This window comes from Poecilia mexicana, unplaced genomic scaffold (genome assembly GCF_051168715.1).
Source record: "Poecilia mexicana isolate PSO_F unplaced genomic scaffold, ASM5116871v1 scaffold_6, whole genome shotgun sequence".
NCBI classification, from domain to species: domain Eukaryota; kingdom Metazoa; phylum Chordata; class Actinopteri; order Cyprinodontiformes; family Poeciliidae; genus Poecilia; species Poecilia mexicana.
In genome coordinates this window covers 4,164,824-4,190,489 of record NW_028263375.1, presented here as the reverse complement: position 1 = coordinate 4,190,489, position 25,666 = coordinate 4,164,824, and the positions used below count along the sequence as shown (strand labels likewise).

Genomic DNA, 25,666 nt, shown 5'->3' with positions numbered 1-25,666 from the left:
CTATGCTGATTTATATTAGCATCGAGAGCCAGCTCTTCTCGCGAGACTTCGTTTGTTGTGGAACAGCTTGAGTGGGTGGCTGGAGGTACTTGCGACCAGTTACTGATTCAACAGCAAAGCTGCGGCCTCATAGCTGAGTTTCAGCCCCCTGAAGACTTTGTTTCCAGCTCGTTGGACGCCATGGCTGAGACGGACCCGAAGTCAGTGCAGGACCTCACCAATGTGGTGAGTCGTGACGCAAGGCTAGCTAACGATGCTAACAGGAATGCTAACGGAGCTAGGCTAGGTCCCAGAGTTCTGGACTTAACCCGAAAGTGACAGAAATTATCAGCTGTTATTCCGAATTAGGTGTGAAATGTTCACATGCTAACATGTCCGTTAAGTTTGCATTTATAAAATCCAACACCTGTATTAAATTCTGTTCAAATTAACCGCTACATGTCATTTATTGGATCCAAACTGCGGAGCTTTTTATTCTGTGATTTAACATATTAGTGTTAAACTCTGAGTTGATGTCCATTTTAATTAGTAAATTAAATCTGTAATAGTTATTCTACAGTCTGCAGAGCTCTTTAGTCAGGTGTCTGCTGTTTCATGGAGATGGAGTTGATTCAAGCGTCAGGTGTAGGCGTAAAGTTGAGCATGTTGACCAGCGGAGATTAAATGAAACATGACAGTCTACTGTCAACACGGTATCACATGGCAACCACGTGTTGTTTTTAGAACAGGGACCATCTCTAAACCTCAAATACCTGACCTTTGACCTCAAATCCCAGAGGAGTTGCATGGAGATTTCATGGATGCAGACAGAGGAGGGAGTTCAAACCATCTCTTCCCCGAGTCCAACATCCCTCCAACCTCATGGCTTGACGGTGATCTAAAGAGGAGTGGCAAAAGCAAAGGAAATGGATCAACTGGCCGTCTTCCAGCATCACCATCCACATTTAATCCCTCTGGGATAAATGAATCACATTTGCATTGAGTTTTGAATTCCCATTCCTTTGCATGTTGTGCAGCTGTGACACTGACCAGTGCAGACTGAAGACGCCCCTCAGGTCAGCGTTGCTCCCACCCAGTCATCATCAGTTTGACCCTTTAGGAAACTCCTCTGGTCCCGTCACCTTGACGATTTTACCCAACCTGCCAATCAAATCAATTTGCTGCCATTTTTAAAAAACTGAACGACACGGCAACCTGTTGCTGTGGAAACTCAGAGGCTGGATGGAGTGAGGAACACGACTCTGACCCTCCTCTTCCTCGGTTGATGAAGCTTCAGCTCTTCATCAGATCTGAGCATAAAGGACAGGGAAAGGTTTTATTTTGATTTGACTAAATATTGCTTTCACTTGCAAAGTCACTGTTTTGATGTGTCATGCAGTGCTTGTCATGTAAGTTTTGAAATCAGTTTTTTTTCTGCATTTATCAATTATATTAGTTTTTGTTTAAGTCTAAATTAGTAGAAACTATTTATGTATTTAGCAACAGAGTAAGATTAGAGATCGGTAACTGGCAGAATGGGCTTTCATGTAAACCTGTAGAGGTGAACTAAAGAGGCATTTCCATGGTTACCCATCTTTTCCATTGTCGGCATGGAAACAAGCTGATGACCATTTTTTTTGTCCTTTTATAAAAAGAAAGTGACCCGAGGCTTTGGTTCTGTGGAGTGGGAGAAGAATCCGATTTATTCTCCAAGGCTGAGCAAATAAACAAGGAATTTTACCGTTTGCTCCTGAAGACAATTTAAATCTAAAAACACAAGGTTTTCTTGTAAACATGCAGTGTTTTTCTGAAGAGGAAGAAAAAGGTGAATTAGTGTAAATATGGGATTTGTTTGGTTGTTTAATGTATCTGTAGCGCCGCCCTGCAGGTGAATGTCTAAACATGATGTGAGTGAAATGATTCATCGTCAACCAATCAAAAACAGGCTGTTTGTTGAAAACCCCAGTCAGCAGTAATGAAGCCAAAACTGTACAAAAATATCAACATTTTGTATTTAAGATGAAAAAAACTGTAAATCTGTTTTACCCAAAACTCATCAAGTGGGTTTTAACTTCACCTGGTTCACATTAGGTTAAGAAAACTCACCTTTTCATCCAGTTAACCAGTTAATATAAAATAATCTCCAGGTCAGAAAGGCCTGAGCTTTTCATTTAGGATTTTTTTTTTTTACCTGCATCTTTTGCTACAAATGACAAAAAGTTGCTGCTGGTGCATTTAAAAAGAATTTATTTGTATTTTTTAATGTATTTCTAATATTGTTTTAAGTAAGCTTAAGTGATTAAATGAAAGAAACATCTGACAATAATTGGCAACCGTAATAATATTTACCTGACCTTTGACCTGTCCTCCGGGTGGCGCCAGTCAGTCCTGATGATTCTCCCTGCAGAGCAGAAATCAAACGTAGCTTTAACTGCAGCGGGTTTTATCTCTGCAGGTCCAGACTTTGCTGCAGCAGATGCAGGATAAGTTTCAGACGATGTCGGACCAGATCATCGGCAGGAATATCCTAAACATGGCTGCCGCGGCAGATTAGCATAGAAAAATAATCTAGATTTATCCAAAGCTCTAAATGATGAACCTTAACTTGCTGCTCACTTGATGAGATGAGCACACGCATCGACGACCTGGAGAAGAACATCGCCGACCTGATGACCCAGGCCGGGGTGGAGGAGATCGAGGCGGCGCCGGAGAAGCCCAAAGAGAGCCAGGGGTCGTCATGAAGGTGAGAGGGAGCGGCGCCCCCTTCAGGCTCCTGCTGGGACTTCATGTTCCTCACCGGCTCTGTCTCAAGGTTATCGTAGTTAACTAAAACTAACCAAAACTGAAACTGAGAAAACATTTTCATGAACTGGAATAAAAATTAATGGGGAAAAACTGTAGCTAACTGGAATTATATTGTGCTTTTATAAAACTAAAACAGAGATTAAAGATATGTCCTTCATTTTTGTGTTTATGAATCTATTCAAACTGATAATTTTTTTCCCACACTAGCAGCTGACAAACTGCTAGTGTGGGAAATCGCAGCTCTCCATGTTTCTCCTGGTGGCTACGCTACGCTACGCTAGCCCCCAAAATGGCGACAGCAGAAGTTGGAGAAAACTCCAATCAGCCGTTTATTCAACAATAACTGCACTGAGATTTTGCATAGATAAATTAACTAGAACATTTTCAAAAATGGATTCTTTGACCTTTTTGAACGCTGCATCTAAAAATTAACCAAAGTATCAAAAAACAAAAACTTCTTTAATAAAAACTAATAGACCCAAAAATTAAGAGAAGCTAACTGAAGACAAAAAGTCAAAGAAATGAAAGTAAGAAACCAAAACAAAGCCCAACACAGTAACAAACTTTGCTGGATGTTAAGTTGTCCCAGAAATTATTGCGATAAACGATAATATTGTTTTGAGACCAAAAAATATTTTCAAAGATCAAAGAACTTTAAATTCCAACAAATTTAAAGTTTGTTAGAATCCACTGGATCTGGAAGGCATTTTAAATAAAACAAACTATTAAGTGTTCAGAAAAAGGTTTAGATGGATGATCAGACTGACACTGACCATCCAGTTTCTGGTAGAAAGAGAAAAAAAGAAATTTTAACTCCTGGAAATGAAATGTTTAGTCATGTGATGGAGGACTGTGAGCCGGTTTCTCTTCTGCCCTCAGGCTCCTGGCGGCCCGACGTTGGTCCTGGACCCGGGAGCAGCAGAACTTTTCCACTGAAATCGACTTGTTGGTGTCATGTTGTGTGAAATGCTTTTTTTATATATCGAGTTTTGTGAAACGGTTCCAGTGAATGACTTGAAGAGCTGAACATTGTAAGATAGACTAGTTTAATGTGTCCTGAACCTTTTAAGGCAGAGATGATTGATTATTGGAGGTGGACGCTACTGGGTCAGAACCAGTAAGCCCAGTAACCCTGCAGACGGACGCATTCCACTCCTAATGTTCTAACACTGAAGTTTGTAATCTGTGCTTAATATTTAACTATTTGCTTAGTAATGAAGAAACTCAACAACTCTAAGGTGCTTTGTGTTTTTCTAATGTTTCCACCAGCATGACCAGGAGAGTCGCTCCTCATCTTCTTCTATTTTTATTCACTTTAAGTGTTTAAATTAAAGCCAATAAACTCCTGCATGAATTATTCACACCTAAACAAACGGTTTAAATCATCTCCCTTGATGAATTTATTGAAAAACAGAAAAAGAAAATGAGACTCCATCTCCACGAAGATCAAAAATCACATTTTACAACATTTTAAAAATTCAGGCTTCTGACGAACTTTATTTACATTTTTCATGCAAATTATGAGCCTTTATTGAGATTAATTCAAATCAAATGCACAACAATCAACCAACAGCAGTTACTGAAATTAAGTGCCAAAAGTAAACAAATTAGCATTAAAGCAACATTGAGGCAAAGCTTGATCACATCTACAGCGCAAAAAAACAGAAACAGGATGATAAAGTACTGACTACTAATAAAGTAACTGGTCCGGGTCGGGTTCTGGTTCTGGGTCAGAACTCAAAGTCGGCCTCCGTCATGTCGATGGCCCAGGCGAACTTCTCCCGCTGGGTTTTATTGTAGATCTTTTCTATGGGTACGTCCATGTTCTTACACCTGACCCGACAGAAAAACGTAAAACTTTTCACTTCCACACGAAATGTCCAAACAGAAATAAACTGTTTCTGAGCAAAGCAAGTCTGAGTGGCTTTATTCTCAACCTGCGGTTTGTTACGACCCGTTTGTTCAGAACCAAACCTGATTTATTTATCGAGACTGAGACGCTCCTGATAAAATAACATTCGATTAAAAAGTGTCATTTCTCCATAAGAAGTCTGAACGGATCATTACAGCAGTTTATGATCAGTGCTGCTTTATTCCATCCAGAAACGTTTTAGTGTCGATGCTTTTCAATAGATTCTGTTGCTTTAATTTCCTAGTAAGCAGGAACAGAAACATCTGGATCTGATTGAAATGATGCAGATGTTTTCAGTTACCTGACAGACTGAAGAAGTTTGTATTTTCAACAAGCAGAAATTTCAGGACTTTCTGCACTTGTTTTAAAATTACTTTTCTACAAAATAACTGCTTTGTTTCATTAAAATAATGAAATGAGTAAAAAAAACAACTTTTGGAGCCCAGTGAGCAAAAATAAGTCAAAGTTTTGGCACCACTGACCCAGAGGACACATTTATGGAGAAATTCTTTATTTTCTGAATGAGTCAACATTTCACTTAAAAACAGTTCTGAAATGTTGATTTTTGTGTTTCAAAATCAAAATGCCTAAAAATTACATTTCCTATTTTGTTTAAATACTTAGAAGCTGATAAATGACTTTAAGGCAGAACCCTGAACTGAACCAGAAGGTTTAACGCTGAAAGCTTCAGCAGAACCAGAACGGTTTTTGCTCACCAGGCCACACTGATCCGCGGGTCCAGGTAGTTGAGCTTGGAGGTACCGAGGGCGATCTGCTTGTTCTCCTCTCTGTCCGTCGCCTGGACCTCCATCTTCAGCAGCTGGTCCTCACAGCGCTTCACCGCCGCCGCCTTCCTGTCCACAATGCTGACGCCAAACAGGACAAACCTCACACGCTGCTAACGCTAACGGCGTTAGCCATCTGTCAGTGCTACTCACACTGACGCCAAACAGGACAAACCGCTAATGCTAACACAGTTAGCGGTCTGTCAGTGCTACTCACACTGACGCCAAACAGGACAAACCGCTAATGCTAACACCGTTAGCGGTCTGTCAGTGCTACTCACACTGACACCAAACAGGACAAACCGCTAATGCTAACACCGTTAGCAGTCTGTCAGTGCTACTCACCCTGACGCCAAACAGGACAAACCGCTAATGCTAACACCGTTAGCGGTCTGTCAGTGCTACTCACACTGACGCCAAACAGGACAAACCTCACACGCTGCTAACGCTAACGGCGTTAGCCATCTGTCAGTGCTACTCACACTGACGCCAAACAGGACAAACCTCACACGCTGCTAACGCTAATGGCGTTAGCCATCTGTCAGTGCTACTCACCCTGACGCCAAACAGGACAGACCGCTAACGCTAACACCGTTAGCGGTCTGTCAGTGTTGGACCAACTGACTAAAACCATTAAAACAGGTTTTTCTGCATCCTGAGGAGAAAATGTTTTAAACATCTGAATGTCTCCGAGCTCATTGGCTGCGATGCTGATGAAGTGTAAAACAGTCCAATAGCAGCTAAAATATCAATATGATGATGATGATGATGTTTAAATGTTTCCACCTCTGCAGCTTGCTGTCCGGGCTGCCTCTGGTTTTCAGTTCCTTCTTGGCCAGTTTCAGTTCTGTCTTGGCTAGAGCCAGCTGCTCCTTTCTAGCAACAATCTGGGGAGGGGAGACAGGATCATTTCTCATAACCACAGAGAATAACGAGCTCTAAAATTATAGCAGTGCATGAAAAACATGGAGATTAGCTGAACGCTGGCTGAACTCTGAACCATTTAAATGCTACTTTAATGGTTCCCATTTTATTAGTAGGAACAGATTTTATTAATTTTTTCCCCCCAATGTAAAAATAATACAGTAAAAATGCACTAAGTTGTTTAGATTATATAAATTTCGATTAAATACAGTCACACAGATGTCACCATGTAGATTACACTGATGCATTCTGGGTAGTTGATGTATGCTACGTGCTACAAAGCAATTAAATGAAAAACAACGTGTAGGTAGGAAAAACTACATTCAGTCCAACATGTTCTAGTCGAGGATTCCTCTAAAGTCATTCGAGCGGCGCTGACCGTTTCCCTCCGCCTGGACCGACCCGTTTTCCCCCAGAGGATGCTCTCTCTAACCAATCAGGTCACAGCTTTAATCATGGACGCCGTCAGAGCGACCGATTGGCCGGGCTGACCTGGAGCTCACCTTGGAGTGCAGGTTGGCCATCGACTGTTCGAAGGTTTTTGGTGGCGCCCGCTGGTGGTTGCAGAGAATAGCGACGGCTCTGTTGGCTCTGTTGTAGGACAGCAGCTTCTCCGCCACGTTGTCAGACTCTGCAGGAGGAACAAGATTTAAGATCAGCTGCAGGATGTAACTTTTATAAAAATGTTTTTACATAGAATTCAAACAGTCTCCATGTTGTGACAGTTTATAAGACAATCTGAACAGATCGACTTCCCTGAGCAGCTACTGAACCAAAAACAACCAATCAGAGACAGGACGAGCTTTGCGCCGTCAATCACCTCATGTACTTGCTGCTAAATGTGCTAAGGGTGGAGAAACAACTTGCCGTCCAGGGAAACCGTTTATCTGTCGTCATCATCGGTGGCTATGCTAACTAAGCTTAGCAGAGAGCAAAGGGGGGTAAGAGGGTGAAGGAACAGGGGATTGAGCAGCGCCACACAGAGGGGTGACTGACAGCGCTAAGACCCGCCTCCAGGCTCTGATTGGTTGTTTCTACTTAGCACAGAGAGAAGGTGGAGAAGCTTGATTTAGTTTTTTTCAGGTTATTTGTCTCAAACTGGCACGACAGTGACAGGATGAGACAAATGTGTAAAAATATTTTCATAAAAGTTTCATCAACCTGCAGTTTTAAACATGATGCAGCAGCTTCACCTCTCACTGTAACACTGTAACTGATGTTTATATTTCTAAAAGCTGAATGTCCCCCCCTGCGTGATGTGATGGAGTCGGGTCGAGGTTCCGCTGAGATAATCTGCTGCTGGCCGACGCTCAGATGTCTGGGAGAAGCTAAAATTAGTGGTCTCAGGTGTGGCGGTCTGAGCGGCGGCGGCCGGTCCAGCGGAGCTGCTTACTGTTGGTGAGCTGCTGCAGCTGCTGCTGCAGGGTGATGGAGGCGTTGTACGTCCTGAACACCTTGGCAGTCAGGCCCGGCATCAGAGAGCTCAGGTGTTTGTTCAGGAGGGCCGTCTGGGAGGAGCAAACAGGCAGCAGGTCACACACACAGCTTTCTGGAAACCATTACACTCTCGGTCACCAGGGGGCAGTGTGGTCACACGCTGCTGGAGGGAAACAAACCAAATTCAGAAAACTTTGATCTGCAGGTTTTAGGATCATCAGTGATGATAAAAATTTTCCATGTTAGTTTTTAGTTCAAGTAACCAAAAGAAATCATGAATGAATGAAAATGAGCAGAAAGTACAAACTGTGGTCACATAAGGAGAATATGAGCCGTTTGACTCGGTACTGAAACAAACCTAATCATTCCTTTACCAGAGTTAAACACGGCAAACATTTTGGGTCATTTAACTTTTGTATTATTTAGATAAGATTTGATGACAAATGTTCATCAATGAGACCAATAAATGAGCGACAGACAGGAAGCAGAGAGAAAGATTATATTACATATAAGCCACAAAAGCAATTATTACAAAACGAGCTCAATAATTGATTCCTTTTTTAAAAGCAATTTTGTTTTTGTTTTATTTATAGTTTCAGTAATTTGTGGTTTTTATTTCCTTATAATTTATTGTGTTTTATCGTGGATGTTTAAAATGTTTAGTGTACAAAATTAAATGTCATTCATCTTTCACAGGGTTGCATTATTACGAAACTACAATATTATTATTTATCTCAACAATTCCTGGGACAATTTATCATCCAGCAACATTTATCATGACAGGCCTAATGACATTTAACCTCTGACCCTTCCACTCGCCTGTAGCTGGTCCAGTCTGCTGCTGGACCAGCCGCCAGTCTGGACCAGTAACCAGTAACCAGTCTGCAGCACACGGTGGCAGGTTTTGTGTGATTCCTGTAATTTCCCCCAGTTCCTTTTAATCTGCCAGAGTCCATCCGTTGCCTCTTTTCAAACTCGCTGCTGCTTCCAGCCTCTCGCTCTAATATTCTCGCTCTTCTCCTCCCGTCGCTTCGCTTAAGCCCTTTCATCTCTGCACACCAACAGCTCTTCCTCATTCAATCTCATCTCCTGCACCTGGCAATTTACTCCCTGCTTTTTGCTTTACCACAGCTTTTTGTCCATAGAAAAGATAGAAAAATGTAATTCTATTTTGCTTTCTCCATTTTTTCTCCATTTTCTCTTTACACACCTCAGAAGTTTCTGATGCGTTTTACACGGCTCCAGCAGAACCCAAAGTTCAAATTGTTCTCCTCACAAAACTTGAAATTATTCCCAGCAGCTTCCAGCAGGACAGAATCGTCACCAGGTCACTGCAACCATCACCGGTTCAGCAGCCGTTAGCGTTTAGCGGCCGGTGGCGTGTGGCAGTCGCTAGCACTTAGCGGCCGGTGTCATTTGGCAGCCGTTAGCATTTAGCGGCAGGTGGCGGGTAGCAGCCGTTAGCACTTAGCGGCCGGTGTCGTGTGGCAGCCGTTAGCACTTAGCGGCCGGTGGCGTGTGGCAGCCGTTAGCACTTAGCGGCCGGTGGCGGGTGGCAGCCGTTAGCACTTAGCGGCCGGTGGCGTGTGGCAGTCGCTAGCACTTAGCGGCCGGTGGCGTGTGGCAGCCGTTAGCACTTAGCGGCCGGTGGCGTGTGGCAGCCGTTAGCACTTAGCGGCCGGTGGCGTGTGGCAGCCGTTAGCATTTAGCGGCCGGTGGCGTGTGGCAGCCGTTAGCATTTAGCGGCCGGTGGCGTGTGGCAGCCGTTAGCATTTAGCGGCCGGTGGTGTGTGGCAGCCGTTAGCATTTAGCGGCCGGTGGCGTGTGGCAGCCGTTAGCACTTAGCGGCCGGTGGCGTGTGGCAGCCGTTAGCATTTAGCGGCCGGTGGCGGCCGTTAGCACTTAGCGGCCGGTGGCGTGTGGCAGCCGTTAGCATTTAGCGGCCGGTGGCGTGTGGCAGCCGTTAGCATTTAGCGGCCGGTGGCGTGTGGCAGCCGTTAGCATTTAGCGGCCGCTGGCGTGTGGCAGCCGTTAGCATTTAGCGGCCGGTGGCGGCCGTTAGCACTTAGCGGCCGGTGGCGGCCGTTAGCACTTAGCGGCCGGTGGCGTGTGGCAGCCGTTAGCATTTAGCGGCCGGTGGCAGCCGTTAGCATTTAGCGGCCGGTGGCAGCCGTTAGCATTTAGCGGCCGGTGGCGGCCGTTAGCACTTAGCGGCCGGTGGCGTGTGGCAGCCGTTAGCATTTAGCGGCCGGTGGCGTGTGGCAGCCGTTAGCATTTAGCGGCCGGTGGCGTGTGGCAGCCGTTAGCATTTAGCGGCCGCTGGCGTGTGGCAGCCGTTAGCATTTAGCGGCCGGTGGCGTGTGGCAGCCGTTAGCACTTAGCGGCCGGTGGCGTGTGGCAGCCGTTAGCATTTAGCGGCCGGTGGCGGCCGTTAGCACTTAGCGGCCGGTGTCGTGTGGCAGCCGTTAGCATTTAGCGGCCGGTGGCGTGTGGCAGTCGCTAGCACTTAGTGGCTGGTGGCGTGTGGCAGCCGTTAGCATTTAGCGGCCGGTGGCGGGTAGCAGCCGTTCTGAAAGCAACACGGAGCAAAGAAGCTGGAAGAGGAAGCAGAAACTCACATTTAGACGGTCGAAGAGTTCGTCTCCAGGATCCTTGCTCTCCATGAAAAGCTTAATATTCTTGAAAACCTGAAAAAATAAAAATTAATTAGTCTGAACCATTAATTCAGCCGATTAATGACTAGAGAGGCTATGGAAAAAACAGAAAACATGTCTGCAGTTAAAGTTTCTCATATCTTGTGTTGTTAAAAGGAAAAAGAAACAAAATGCAAAGCAAAAAACAGGAAAAAAAACAAGAGAAATAAAAACCAAAATTAAAGAACGTTGTTGGTTCTTCCAGCTGTCCAACATGAAGCCTTGAATAAAACTTAAACTCATCCAATGATTCACCAGTGAAACATTTAGAGCTCAGATCAGAAAAATCACATAAAAATAAAACTACTCCAATTATTGCAAATATCTTGTGAGAAGTTGCAGAAACCTGGGCTCTTTGTTCGGCTGCCGTCATTACCTGATGAAGCCATTGCTTCATTGTCGAACTGGTAATGAGGGCCGTCCCTCTGACTCTTAAACAAAGACTCAGCAGCGCAGATCAATATGTGTTCAGCTGGTACATTCTCAGAGATTCAGTGCAACCAGTTATTGACAGATCATTATTCATCCCATTGTTACTCACTTACACACAACCTGATCCATAAATTACTCCTGACATCACCTCTGCTGCATTGTGCATTATTTTATTATTTTACGCTGTGGGAACCGCATCGCCCTCCAGTCAACAGTTACAGCCCGTCTCCATTTAGGACATATGGATGTTTGATATTGGTTTTAACAGAATATGAAAGTCATACAACTGGTTCAGAAAAAATAAACCTGGGTTTAAATGCAGTTTCTGGTGAAGTTTGACTGTTTAAAGATGTTTCCCTCCTGACGGTCCAGTCGACCCGGTTCTACTGGAACCAGAACTTCACCATCTGCTCCACCTCCAGCTGCTGTGGTTCTGAGTCAAACCAACCTGTTCCCCTCCTGGCCTGTGGGGGCGCTGCACCAAGAACCACTGAAGGAAACGACACAAAAACCTCTGAAGACACTGAGAGCAACTTCCTTCTTCACCAGATGGAAACAAGATGGAGGCATCAGATTTTAGCAGTTGGAGGATTTCAAAAGAGCACGAGCCAGTTCTCATGCTAGCGCTAGGCTAGCAAGTTTGGTTTGGTTGCACGAGGGTGATTGACAGCACCAAGACCTGCTTCCTGCATTCATGAACATAGAAAGTTCTCCTGGTTGGTTTTGTGTCTCTGCTCTGTTGTTTCAAACCCCCAGTGGGTCCAGTCTGGTACTGAACCAGGTTCTGGTTCTGGTGAAGGTTTCTCCTGATAAAGGAGAGTTTTTCCTCTCCACTGTCGCCACATGCATCCTCGGTATGAGGGACTGCTGTAAAGTCAACGGCTCAACGCCAGAGATCATCTGCTAGTTAGGGTTAGGGTAACTAGCAGATGATCCAGCAGAAACGGCTAATTTATGCAGAAACATTAATTTAAATAAACTGAACTTAATGCACTGATTGATACAATTGGAATTAATGTAATTGAATTAAAATACTTTTTTACAGTGCGTTGAGACATTTGTTATGAAATGGTTCTCTAGATTAAATAGAGTTGAAATTAGTGACTACAGGAGTTGTTCTTTCTGTTCAGTATTGAATCTTTTCCCACCTTTCTCATCGTCCCTGACAGAAATATTCGGGTTGCAACTGGATGAACCAGCAGCGGTTTTAATGTTTTGCCTGGTTGCTGCATTGGTTAAAAGGTTTTACAGCTAAATAGGTGAGAAATTGAAATTCCATCATTTGATTCTTGTTCCATTTTATTCCAAGTGACATTTAGCAGCAATCAGACTGATTTGCCAGGGAATTGATTATGCTAAAATATGCAGAGACTAATTAATTCTAGCTAATGTGATGCTTTTGAATGCACTCATTTGAATAATTATATGTTCTGCCAAGAAACAAAACACTTTGGCTGTCAGGTGTTAACATTTCCTTCACCATCTCTGGAACAGAAGATGCTGCAGGTTGACACCGGAGGAGAGGTTACACATTTACATTTATGCAACATGCAGACACACAAGGACGACTGCTGCTTTAAGGTTCCAATTAAATATAAAAATTACACAAATGCAACTTTATTTTCTCTGTTGGAGCTCAAAAAACAACTTTCAGTAATATTACCTTGTGTTTATTAAGGGCAAGTAATTAAAACTGCAGAGAAAGACCTTTCCAAGGACTTATTAAGAGAAAAAAATGCAAATCAACGAGAAATGAAGAGTTTTTTATTTAATTTGCTGCATACCTGCACCTGTTTTAACAAGTAAAGAATCTAAAAGCCATTAAACCACATATGTCAGAGTCAAGGCCCGCGGGCCACATCCGGCCCGCGAGAAGGTTTTTTGCGGCCCCTGGGATGATCTTGATTTATTATTAGAACCGGCCCGCAGACCGCAGCAAGCCGGCACCCCGTCTGAAAAAAAATATCTTCCTTATTTGAACTGTAAGCAGTTCTTTAAATGTTCTGTGAGATTATGTACTTACCCATGTATCCATAACAACCGGAACTTTCAATATCCACCAAGTTATTGCCGAAATATACCGTCTATTAAACGAGTGCCCCCCGGATTAATTACATTCTCTGCAGCTGCAGCTGCGAAGTTACCGTATTAACCCGATACTTGCTGGAAAGTGCAACGTCTCCCCTTTCAGAAACCGTTGGAATTTTTCCACTTAGCGCTACGTGTGGCGGAATTACGGTACTGCAAATTTAGATGTGTCGCCGGCGACACATCTAAATTTGCAGTACCGTAATTCGCCGGCGACACATCTAAATGCCTTGACTCTGACATATGTGGATTAATAGATTTTTGCACTTTATTTTATTGTATTTCAATCCAATTATATTTTAAAAATATTTCAGTTGTGTCTGTTGAAAATTAAAGATTACTGACAGAGCCATAAGAAAATATTGCTTTATTTATCTGATCATATTGGAATATATTTGTTAGGTTTTCAGTAGGTTCAATTAGGTTCACTAGACTATATGAGTCATTTAAAAAAATTTCAATGAACATTCGATCAGTCCGGCCCTCGGCTTGTAGCTAAATTTTTTATTTGGCCCTCCGTCCATTTGACTTTGACACCCCTGCATTAAACCATGAATGCCTCCACGTCACTTCATTCACTCTTTCAATTCAGTGATTTTGCTCTGATTGAAGAAGCTCGATAAAAACAGTAGAAATGCAGCAAAGAGCTGAACGCTGCTGCGGCGCCATCACGAGGGTGCTGCAGCAGCGTCGCCACGGAGGCGCCGCAGCAGCGTAAACAGCTGTAAACGCCTGGAAGAAGAGAAAACCTGAATGATGTTGCATTAAACTGGGGTTTTAAAACTTTACTCAATAATAATTAGGGATGTAAATAATGATTATTTTATTTGCTGATCGATGACGATTAATCATAAATTGATTAAATGAATCTTTAAAAAATTGGCACATTCTGCAGATTTTTCACTTTTCACTTGTCTTTTTTAATATTAAACAAACATGAAAGATGCAAATAAGCAAGTAATTCAAAGAAACAACAAGCATGCAGCTGCTGCAGCATACAGCAGGAATGCTGCAGCAGCAGCTACAGCAGCTGCTGCAGCAGCTTTCCTTCAGCTGATCATTTGTAGAAAAGGAACTGCAGCTAAAGTAGTAGTTTACTAATTGATCATTTTTGATTCACTATTGGCCAAAAGATGCTTAATAGGATCTTTTTTTTACAGAACCTGAAACAGGTGAAGCTAAAACTTGTGAGTAAAACAGATTTACAGCAAAATAAAGTTTTTTAATCTGTAGTTTTGGCTTCATTACAGCTCTGACTGTTTGTTCTTTCAAACTGATTTTTAGAGTTAAAAATTAACCAATTACTGAATTAGCTGATTATTTGAATAATTGATTAATCATGATTAGTCTGATTAATCATTTCAGCTCTAATAATAACAAGAAGGGCATTTTAAATCATTTCTGCCTCTGCTCTGTTGATCCCTATAAGAACCAACAGAAGAACTGAGTTCAGGTGAAGCTAAAATGTGGAATCATGTTTAATTTGCAGAGTCTGTAATTAATTCATCACAGGGTCATGAAAAACCAGTCGGATCATTTTTTGAAGCAGGCGTCGACCCCCAGTGGGCCGTCGCTGTTTGTGTCTGAAGTTTGTGCGTCAGATATACGGTTGTACCAGAAATGAGCGACTACAAAGGTTCCGGTCAGAAACTTTATATGTAAAAAAAATTATTCATTACATAAAAATATTCTAACGTTTTAAAATCTGTGAAATTAATTTATCAAAGCCTTAAAGTCTTGGCCTTGATCTAAAATAATTACCAAACTGGACATAAAACCTGCATCATGTTTTGTTTCTGTACCTTCTTGATGACCGGCACCTTGTTGTAGTAGCGGATGGAGTCTTTCCCCAGGAAGTCGAACTCCACCACGCACTCGTTTCCGTCCAGCTCGTCGTGGAGCGTGATGTGCTCGACGCGCAGCGAGCAGCAGCCGACCGTGTCCGCCGTCTCGCCCTCCTCCTTCTCGTTTCCCGCTCTCAGGGCGAGCTGCGGCACGGAAACGCGTCCGTCAGCTCAGACACGTTTAACCAAATCACAGTGCAGAGATCGGCTGGCGACCCAAACACCTTGTCTATGAAGTACAGGGCCACAGCTCTCTGCCTCGTCACCATCTGCTTGGACTTCAGGTCACGGAGGTAACCGTCCCGGATGCTGTCCACGCACGACTTGAGCTTCCGAGCAACCTCGTATTTCTCCCAGTCCTTCTCTCCCTGTAGGTCAGATTGAAGACGGGAAGGAGAGCAAGCAGAGACAGACTGAGGATAATAAACCACCGCCTTCCCTACGGACCGCCTTCCTTGCGGACCGCCTTCCTTACGGACCGCCTTCCCTACGAACTTCTTCCCTACGGACCGCCTTCCCTACGGACCGCCTTCCCTACGGACCGCCTTCCTTACGGAACGCCTTCCCTGGGGAACGCCTTCCCTACGGACCGCCTTCCCTACGGACCGCCTTCCTTACGGAACGCCTTCCCTGGGGAACGCCTTTCTTACGGAACGCCTTCCCTGGGGAACGCCTTCCCTGGGGAACGCCTTTCTTACGGAACGCCTTCCTTACGGAACGCCTTCCCTGGGGAACGCCTTCCCTGGGGAACGCCTTCCCTACGGACCGCCTTCCCTACGGACCGCCTTCCCTACGGACCGCCTTCCCTACGGACCGCCTTCCCTACGGACCGCCTTCCCTACGGACCGCCTTCCCTGCGAAACGCCTTCCCTGCGGACCGCCTTCCTTAAGGACCGCCTTCCCTGGGGACCGCCTTCCCTACGGACCGCCTTCCCTACGGACCGCCTTCCCTACGGACCGCCTTCCCTACGGACCGCCTTCCCTACGGACCGCCTTCCCTACGGACCGCCTTCCCTACGGACCGCCTTCCCTGCGAAACGCCTTCCCTACGGACCGCCTTCCCTACGGACCGCCTTCCCTGCGAAACGCCTTCCCTACGGACCGCCTTCCTTAAGGACCGCCTTCCCTGGGGACCGCCTTCCCTACGGACCGCCTTCCCTGGGGACCGCCTTCCCTACGGACCGCCTTCCCTACGGACCGCCTTCCCTGGGGACCGCCTTCCCTACGGACCGCCTTCCCTACGGACCGCCTTCCCTACGGACCGCCTTCCCTACGGACCGCCTTCCCTACGGAACGCCTTCCCTACGGAACGCCTTCACTGCGGAACGCCTTCCCTGCGGAACGCCTTCCCTGCGGAACGCCTTCCCTACGGACCGCCTTCCCTGCGGAACGCCTTCCGTACGGAACGCCTTCCGTACGGAACGCCTTCCCTACGGACCGCCTTCCCTACGGACCGCCTTCCCTACGGACCGCCTTCCCTACGGAACGCCTTCCCTACGGAACGCCTTCACTGCGGAACGCCTTCACTGCGGAACGCCTTCCCTGGGGACCGCCTTCCCTGGGGACCGCCTTCCCTACGGACCGCCTTCCCTACGGACCGCCTTCCCTACGGACCGCCTTCCGTACGGAACGCCTTCCCTACGGACCGCCTTCCCTGCGGAACGCCTTCCCTACGGACCGCCTTCCGTACGGAACGCCTTCCCTGCGGAACGCCTTCAGTCTGGACTACCTTCAGTTTGGAGTTGGCGTTGAGCATAATGTACTTAATGGATCCCTGGACGTTCTCGGTCCAGCTGGCCAGCCACGTCACGGTGTTGTCGTGCCGTACTTCCTTCCAGTGGTGACCAGCAGGGGGCGCAGGGGGCTTGGACTCTCTGCAGAAACAGGAACATGAGTCAGTGCTGCTTCCTCTCAGGGGGGACAGGAGAGAAGCTGCAGGGCTTCTGGGTAATTAGGGGGAAATAAATATTCATCTACACTAGTTTAAGGGAAATAAAGACCCAAATGTTCCTCTAAAATAAATCTTCAATGTTTTCTAGGGCTGAAACGCCTGGAAACCTCAGGGAGTGGAAACTTTCCAGATCAGACCTTTTTCCTGACCATCCTGGTTTTTAAAGTTTGCAGGTCTCACCTGACAACACCTCCCACTCACTTGCCACAGTTGATGATGATATCTTCCGGCTGGATCCGTTTCTTCAGCATTCCCTGCTTGGGATGCTCTCCTCTCCCTCGGAACAGACCCGGAGGCTCCAACTTAAAATTCCCGATGCGTTCTCTGTGGTTATCCAGCAGGCAGAAGCCATATTTATCCACGATCTTCTGATTGGCATCTTTCTGAGCCTACAGCAGATACACGGTACAGACGGAGTGTCGCTTAGAGGTGGAAAACCGACGGCGGCGTTCCCAGAGGAGTTCAACAGAGGGAGCAGGTGGAGCGTTACCTGCTTCTCCTCTTTGCTCAGAGCCTTCCTGGCTTCCACCTTGTCTTTATGGAAAGCGTGGAGTTCTCTGAAGTCACACTTCTCCAGATCTGTGATCACTAACCGCTCCTGATGGGTCATCTCCTATCAGACGACAAACCAGTTAATGTGAAACTGGGATTTCTCTCCTGAACTGGACTCAGACTGGTGAAACTCTCAACACATTAAATTATTCTATAACTGACAACAGTGATGCATGAAGTGCTGCTGAGCTGCATGGGAAAGTATTCAGCTGCACCTTCAGCTTTATACACTGCTCAAAAAAATAAAGGGAACACTCAAATAACACATCCTAGATCTGAATGAATGAAATATTCTCATTGAATACTTTGTTCTGTACAAAGTTGAATGTGCTGACAAAATCACACAAAAATCATCAATGGAAATCAAATTTGTTAACCAATGGAGGCCTGGATTTGGAGCCACACACAAAATTAAAGTGAAATGTTCCCTTTATTTTTTTGAGCAGTATATATGACGGTCGTTGTGAACGGACCTGCAGTCCGACCCAGAGGTTCTGTCCATGTTCTCCCTGCGGTCCCATTATGTTTCCGTTTAACCCAGTCAGGTGAGAGCTACAGGTTATAAACATGTTTGCTACATTTTATGCATCACATCATCCTCAGATGATCAGGTTTCACCTCCTGAGTCCTTCCTGTTTTCAGCTCCTTTCAAGATGAGCCGTTTTAGGGTCTCTGTCACTTTTATGCAAATAAGCTGCAGCTGGCCATGCCCCCAACTCAATGCTTACATCCTGTAAGCGTAAAAATAACAGCATGCAGTTCTACAACGGCACATCTCTGACCCAGAAGCAGAAGAAGAGGATCCTCCTGAACATCCAGGATGCAGCAGCTCCACTTGGGTTGCTAGGTAACGAAGCAGGACACCAAAAACATGAACTTATTGCCAGAAAACAGCTGGATGGCGTTTTTAGTGCTGAGACTGTTTCTGGAAGCGGTAGACACAAATGGAGTTTTTTTTTTTATCAAAGATCCCCTTTAAACCGACAAGGTTTGGAGCCGAGACGGCTGGAGATGAGCACCAGAACCCCTGGAGACCCCAGTGGGATGAGCGTGCATGATGGATGGATGGGCTTGGTGCTGAATCAGCTGAACGTCTTTACACTCCAACCAGCATCACATCAACAGGTTTCATAATTAAAGCTGCTGCAGGTCAACACAGGCCAACAAAACGAGCCGTGAAGGCTCAGCCCATCGTTAACGATCGGTAAACCCGTCCAGTCACCAAACCTGAACTGGATCTGAACCGATCAGATATCAATAAAACAAACCGTCCATCTGTCGCAGTCAGTCAGTCAGGCTGACTGGCAGCGGACGGTGGGCGGGCTCTGGGGGCAGCGGAGCGCGGACGGCTTTTCTGGCTATAATAAAACATCATAATTGGATTTGTTCATATGCAGGGAAGCTCGTTGTCTGGATTAGCATATCAATGCTTTCACATAAATCGTATTTTCAAGAGCATTGAGCACTAAGCGCCGCAAAATTAATTCTGCATGATGTGCCTTGAGGCTCGGTTTCCTCTACAGAGAGGACATTGCTACACACACACACACACACACACACACACACACACACACACACACACACACACACACACACACTCCAACAGCCAATGGGAACGCCAGTCTGGTCCTACCTTCCTCCAATCTCTGAAGAAGTTCTCACGAAACACCTTCTTGGTTGTGTATTCATGGTCCAACATCTGGGCAAAGAAAAGCGCAACCTCCTCTGCTGCCAGGCTCAGCTTCATCTTCTTACCTGCACACAAACACAGACCTCACCTGGACGCCTCGCCTGGAGACGCCTCGCCTGGAGACGCCTGGCCTGGCCTGGAGGCGCCTCGCCCGGAGTCGCCAGGCCTGGCCTGGAGGCGCCTCGCCCGGAGTCGCCAGGCCTGGCCTGGAGGCGCCTCGCCCGGCCTGGCCTGGAGGCGCCTCGCCCGGCCTGGCCTGGAGGCGCCTCGCCCGGCCTGGCCTGGAGGCGCCTCGCCCGGCCTGGCCTGGAGTCGCCAGGCCTGGCCTGGAGGCGCCTCGCCCGGCCTGGCCTGGAGTCGCCAGGCCTGGCCTGGAGGCGCCTCGCCCGGCCTGGCCTGGAGGCGCCTCGCCCGGCCTGGCCTGGAGGCGCCTCGCCTGGCCGGGCGAGGCTGAGACTGAAACTTTTTACAGTCTGAACCCAACTTGAATTCTGGGATTTATAGACAAATTTATTATTTTTTTTATTTAAAAAAACAACATATTTTTATAGTTTTAGCTTAATTCCTTTTCTGAGTATGCCGTTTCAGCAAATGGCCTTACTTGAGTTTATACATTTAATGATTATTGATTTCTTCAATAATAGATTAATGTGATTCGTCGTTTCCTCGGAGGAGGCATGAAATGCTTCTGGAGGGAAGCTCCTGCTGCAGGCCGCCTACTGGCAGCTGATGCTCACTGAATTCACTGACTGGTTCTCCTGCCAGAATAAAACCCAACTGACCGCTGTAGAAGAAGTTAACGTTGTCAGGAAGAGGCTGGTACTCCGGAGGGAAGTAAGGCCCGTTGTGCTCCAAGCACTTCCATTTCACTCCGTCTTCATACCGCTCTTCCTCCCACCTGACAGAAAGCAGCCAGATGACAACAGGCGGAGACGAGTGACAGCAGGACGAAGAGGACGGCGTTTCCTACCATCTCCAGCGGCTCTGCTCCTCCTCTTTCTTCTTCTTCAGCTTCAACATTTTGGCTTCTTCGATCTCCTCCTTTGACCTCTTGGGTTTTTTGGTGACTGGCTGCTCCTCTTCCTCTTTCTTGACCGTCTGGCAGAGACAAACGTTAAGATGTGGATTGAAACCGTGTCGCTGTGACCTGAACGTCCAGACAGGCGGCTCAGCGTTCAGCTGGTCCAGAAGGAAGAAGACGCCCGCAGAGATGAAGGTTTACCTTTCTGGGTTTCTTCTTGGATTCTTTTTTCTGAGCTTCTTCTTCACTTGCTTCTTCGTCACTGAGGGGCTTGATTCCTCTCTCTGAGCTGCAGGAATGTAAGAGGAGAAAGTCAGAGTAATAAAAAGCTTCAGTTTGATGAGAATCGGCCGGACGTACACGAATGCAGCTTCTTCCTCTATTGGCTCGTCTTTCACACGTTTCCTTTTCAATCCTTTCTTCTTCTTCTCAGTAAAGTCGCCCTGCAGCTCGAGTTTCACCAAATCGCTGATCAGAGAAACGGCAGCGTTTATTTCACAAACAGTCTAAATCATGTTTCACCTTCGAGTTAAAAATAAACCATTATTAATATTTTAGCCTTTGCTATTACACAACAACCTGCATTCTGCAACATTCATGTTTTAATTCCATCTGTGATTCGTTTGATTTCACTCAGACCATAGTTGGCTTTCAGTTTGATCACATTTTAATACATTTGATATTTTATAACAAATTACAGCTTCATGACTGCTTAGTAAGAAAACAATCATTTACTTCACACTCTGACACAGTTAACCATCATGATGGCAGTCCCAGTAATTATTATACAATTATAACTTTTAAAGAGGAAAAGACAATAATCACATGATGGAGGCTTGAAAATTTCCCAGCTAAGAAAAACATAATTAAACTAAGCAGTTTTAATTTAGTTCATTAAGATCAGAGAGCAACTCATGACGAGAAGAGATGTCCTGGAAATATGTCCATGAAATAATCATGAAATAAAGAGGAAAAACGGTGAAAAGTTGTGCGATTTAATTATAAAAATGGTTCCTGACCAGCAGGTACCAGCCAGGACCCGTTCTGGGGCAACCCAGAAAGGGTCCCCTGGTGGGCCCCTAACGGCCCCCTAACAACGGCCCCCTGGTGGCCTCCTAACCGCCCCCTGGTGGGCCCCTAACGGCCCCCTGGTGGGCCTCCTAACCGCCCCCTGGTGGGCCCCTAACGGCCCCCTAACAACGGCCCCCTGGTGGCCTCCTAACCGCCCCCTGGTGGGCCCCTAACGGCCCCCTAACAACGGCCCCCTGGTGGCCTCCTAACCGCCCCCTGGTGGGCCCCTAACGGCCCCCTGGTGGGCCTCCTAACCGCCCCCTGGTGGGCCCCTAACGGCCCCCTAACAACCGCCCCCTGGTGGGCCCCTAACCGCCCCCTAACAACCGCCCCCTGGTGGGCCCCTAACCGCCCCCTGGTCTGGTGGGCCCCTAACGGCCCCCTGGTGGCCTCCTAACCGCCCCCTGGTGGGCCCCTAACCGCCCCCTAACAACCGCCCCCTGGTGGGCCCCTAACAGCCCCCTGGTGGGCCCCTAACGGCCCCCTGGTCTGGTGGGCCCCTAACGGCCCCCTGGTGGCCTCCTAACCGCCCCCTGGTGGGCCCCTAACCGCCCCCTGGTGGGCCCCTAACGGCCCCCTGGTCTGGTGGGCCCCTAACGGCCTCTGCTGGGGAAAACAGAAAAAGGAAAAAAACTTAAAAAATAAAAATGAGGGGAAAATATCAAAAAGGAAAATGGAAAACAAAAATCAGCAGGAAGAATAAAACGTCCCTTCTCTCTGTGGGCTGAATCTGCGTCTCGAATCCATTAAGAGCTGCAGGAGTAAAACTGCGAGGCGGATCTGATGCAGCGTCCTGCTGCCATGAACTCATTCGTTACCTCCTGACATATTCTTCCAGCTTACGCTCATTCTTAGAGATGCGCTCGTTATAAAGAAGATGAAAAGTCTCTGCAGTCACTAAGCATCAAAACACAAGAATCCATTTAAACCTCGTTGGGAGGCAGACAGAGGAGGAGGGATGCCCACCTGCAGCTGCTGACTGGCTCCAGGACTTCCCTGACCGGCTCCAGGACTTCCCTGACCGGCTCCAGGACTTCCCTGACCTGTGAGGAAGACGAAGCATTAAAGCTCAGCAGATGGAAACGACTCGACATGCAGGCGCTTCAGCTGCTGCTGGCCCACAGAAAGCAGGGTTTACCTGCTTAGGAGACCCGTCATTCTTCTCTTTGGACTTTGATGACCTTGAATTGTTGAACAGAAAGTTGAGATAAAAAAGAATGTGAGAAAAGACAAATACTGTTTCTTTTAAACAATGTTTAGTGTAATAGAGCCTCAAAGGCAGAAACAATCTGAGCTTTTATTCAAACTTTTATGCCGTTTATTCAGATCAGATCTAAACTGGACCTGGAGATTCTGACCACTTCAGGCTGGACCTCAGGGTGTCCTGGTCAAAACTTCAAACCAAACATGGATACAGTCTGTGTTCTGTGTGACCATCCAAATATGCTGCTTTTATTTTGAAGGAGAACTTCCTCTACTTCCAGTTCTGAGCACAGCAGTCATTGCAGCTCTGGAAACATTTAAGCCACCTGGAAAATGCAGACGTTCTCTGGTTGGAGTGTTTAGTTTGAACATCGCAAGCAGAGCGCTGCTGGGTGACGGCTGCGTTCTTCTTCTGCGGGTCGTAAACTGTTCAACCTGAAGTCCGACTGCAGTCGCATTTAATGAGCATCATGAACGACACAATAAAAATCATAATTCGTGAAAAAAGGAAAAAGAAATTGCAGTAGATGTGCAAACGTAGCCTCAGCTACCTGGCTCTGATGCAGCTTCTGGGTTTGGACCTCGTCAGAGACGGTCAGAACCTGATGATTCTCTGAATCAGCCTACAGTTCAGTTCTGGTGTGTTCTACCCTCAAGTCTGATCCAGACCAGCCAAGGAGCTTCAGGTCGACTTATTTTGGTTTTCTGCTGCATAAATCAAAGGACTTTGAGCTGCAAATAAAAGGTTGAAAGTAGTTTTTAGTCTGCTGTCTGTTTTAGTCAGGCGGTTTTGGGAAATGTGCCCCGTTAACTAGCAGGGTCTCAGCGGATTAACACCGTTTCCATGCAGATCGACGCGACTCCCAGCTGGATTCATTATTCTTATTCTGTGTTTTTTAAAGCTAAGCTCAGACAGAACCAGGATCAGAGGAGTGAAACAACACGAAGCAAGCCGTCAAACAGCCTGTTACTCCCAGGGCCAGCCACGCTTACAGGTGTCTGTTCATCCCTTCGCTCTCATCAATTACACGAGCCAATGACGGATCGCTCCACTCCCATTTCTCTGCTCACATATGCATGCTAATAAACACGTCTGATATCAAGTAAATTAATTTATTCATATGAAGATGGAGCGTTCACTGTACAATGTGTAATGAATGCCACCGGCCCTCCTGACACATTCTCTCTCTTACACTTTGTGTCTTTCATTTAGTCTCACACACACACACACACACACACACACACACACACACACACACACACAGTCATATAAATGATCTTATTTATCAGCAGTTGAAGTACCGAGCCGCCAGAGTTAATTTGTCTCTCCATCTGAGCAACATGAAAGGCTGAGCTGAGCGTTGACGTGAGCCGGGTGAAGCTGCAGATGTTGGACGAGCTGCAGATGTTGGACGAGCTGCAGATGTTGGACGAGCTGCAGATGTTGGACGAGCTGCAGATGTTGGACGAGCTGCAGATGTTGGACGAGCTGCAGATGTTGGACGAGCTGCAGATGGTTCCAGTCTCTAATGGTGGACTGATGATTTAACACAGGCAAGACGTCCTTTATGTTGCTACCAGCAGCCGTTTTCATCCAATTGTTATGCAAATCTTAAGCAAACATTTAAAATGTCACAATGTCTGCTGGTTTGGAGTGAATCCACCAAGACACGCAGAGCGTAATGTCATCAGGTGTTGACGCTGCGCATGGCTGTAATAAACAGGAAGTAGAGCCTGGAAGCTAGCATGAACTCATCTCAGAAATATGAGAGTCTCTTCCCAGCTGGAGGTTTTCAGAGTTTGGTGTCTCTGGTAAGGCAGGCAGAGTTTCCAACATCAGAACTTATTCAGCAAATGTTTCCATCTCCTGCTAGCACATTAACTCTTTTTGGGAAACCCAAAAACAGAAAATCCTTTTAGCTAAACTGAGGAAATCATTTTGCATGACAGAGACATCAACCGAGCTGTACTGCTGGAACAAACAGCAACATTCAACTGCAGTAGCGACTGCTCAACCCAAAGAGGGCAGCACTGAGAAGGTTTTAGGCTAAATATTGCAGAATTAAACAAATTTACACAAAAATGTCAATTTGCACAGAAACATAAAGACAGAACACTTAAGGATCATTTTAGACATTTTATCTACAAAAAATGATAATCTGATGTTTAGTTTCTAAAACCTCAAATGTGAAGGTAATAAAAAAGTTTATTTTAACATAAATCTGAAATAATTTGTGTATATATAAAATATAAACAATATTTTTGTCACTAATTTCAGAAAGAGAAAGAAAATTTCAGAAATATTTCCAGCCTCTGTTTAACATTTTGATTATTATGATTTAGAAACCATTTTAAAAAATCTAATTCACCGTCTTAATAACAGCATGCAGAGGTTCGAGCCGCCACCGGGTCAGTCTGGGTCAGAAGGACAGTCAGGAGGAAGACTGATGACTGGACATCTTCCACTGAAATAAAATATTTAACCGTTTCTATTCTTATGTACGAGATAAACCTTATTGTGATTTTAGACACTGTGGAAGTTTTGTTGTGTGTACTCTGTTTTCCTAAAGCTTTTGGTATTTTGTACGTAAACTCTGGGCAAAAATTACATCAGAATTTCGGATTTTAAAATGCTGTAACAATCATTTTTAACCTAAATAAATCATGAGCGAAAACAGTTTGAGTTAAATAATTGTGAAAACGTTTTTAAGGTGAACACACACACACACACACACACACACACACACACACACACACACACCTTTTCTTTATCAGATCTCCACCGGAACCGGCATTCTCACGGTCACTCAATCGTTTCAGCTTCGTCCCTTTCTGCTTCAACTTTGCATCTCCTTTAGCGTCACTTTCTCTTCCCATTTTACCACAGTGTCTGACAGAGAATATTTACAGATTAGCTTTGTAACAAAAATACATTTAAATATACAAGAATATTTAAACACACACCCAAAATAAGCAGATTAAATATCCATATTAGCTAAATTTGACAATTAGCTTCCAAGATGTAGCCACTTAAAACAAACATTGACTGATTAACTAAAACAGATGACCACAAATGTATTTTACTGCCAAACAGAAATAAATTCACAGAGTAACTCACTCACCGTTTGGAAGACTGACAAAAATTGGGAAATATAGGCTATTTTCCGCGTAAAACACAAACTTTAAATCAGCGTTTCCTCTGACGGTTAACCATGCAGGTGACTGTCCCAGCTGAACTCTGATTGGTCCGTTTGAGTGGCGGTCAACTGCCATACCTGC

General features: G+C 45.8%; 2 protein-coding genes across 2 annotated transcripts; one reads left to right on the top strand and one right to left on the bottom strand.

The window, feature by feature from the left end:
- Positions 1 to 30: 30 nt before the first annotated feature.
- hsbp1b (heat shock factor binding protein 1b) lies at positions 31 to 4,694 on the top strand. Its single transcript, XM_014988893.2, has 4 exons — positions 31 to 225; positions 2,435 to 2,501; positions 2,596 to 2,722; positions 3,664 to 4,694. The coding sequence occupies exons 1-3, from the start codon at positions 181 to 183 to the stop codon at positions 2,718 to 2,720; spliced, it is 237 nt and encodes a 78-aa protein (XP_014844379.1). The 5' UTR covers positions 31 to 180; the 3' UTR covers positions 2,721 to 2,722; positions 3,664 to 4,694.
- LOC106918845 (DNA topoisomerase I, mitochondrial) lies at positions 4,253 to 25,662 on the bottom strand. Its single transcript, XM_088006097.1, has 20 exons — positions 25,510 to 25,662; positions 25,149 to 25,277; positions 22,323 to 22,365; positions 22,151 to 22,227; positions 20,474 to 20,581; positions 20,315 to 20,402; positions 20,063 to 20,190; positions 19,875 to 19,990; positions 19,036 to 19,157; positions 17,341 to 17,463; positions 17,052 to 17,239; positions 16,629 to 16,773; positions 15,124 to 15,267; positions 14,858 to 15,043; positions 10,461 to 10,529; positions 7,799 to 7,913; positions 6,909 to 7,036; positions 6,268 to 6,368; positions 5,413 to 5,562; positions 4,253 to 4,617 (listed from the first exon to the last, which is right to left on the bottom strand). The coding sequence occupies exons 2-20, from the start codon at positions 25,262 to 25,264 to the stop codon at positions 4,515 to 4,517; spliced, it is 2,250 nt and encodes a 749-aa protein (XP_087862223.1). The 5' UTR covers positions 25,265 to 25,277; positions 25,510 to 25,662; the 3' UTR covers positions 4,253 to 4,514.
- Between the last annotated feature and the right edge of the window lie 4 nt (positions 25,663 to 25,666).

Coding starts and splice junctions, on each gene's coding strand:
- hsbp1b (XM_014988893.2), top strand. CDS start 181: ATGGCTGAGACGGACCCGAAGTCAGTGCAGGACCTCACCAATGTG. Junction 226..2,434: donor TGCAGGACCTCACCAATGTG/GTGAGTCGTGAC, acceptor TTATCTCTGCAG/GTCCAGACTTTGCTGCAGCA. Junction 2,502..2,595: donor GGACCAGATCATCGGCAGGA/ATATCCTAAACA, acceptor CTTGCTGCTCAC/TTGATGAGATGAGCACACGC.
- LOC106918845 (XM_088006097.1), bottom strand. CDS start 25,264: ATGGGAAGAGAAAGTGACGCTAAAGGAGATGCAAAGTTGAAGCAGAAA. Junction 20,582..22,150: donor GAGCCAGTCAGCAGCTGCAG/GTGGGCATCCCT, acceptor TTCTCTGATCAG/CGATTTGGTGAAACTCGAGC. Junction 6,369..6,908: donor TGGCCAACCTGCACTCCAAG/GTGAGCTCCAGG, acceptor TCCCCTCCCCAG/ATTGTTGCTAGAAAGGAGCA.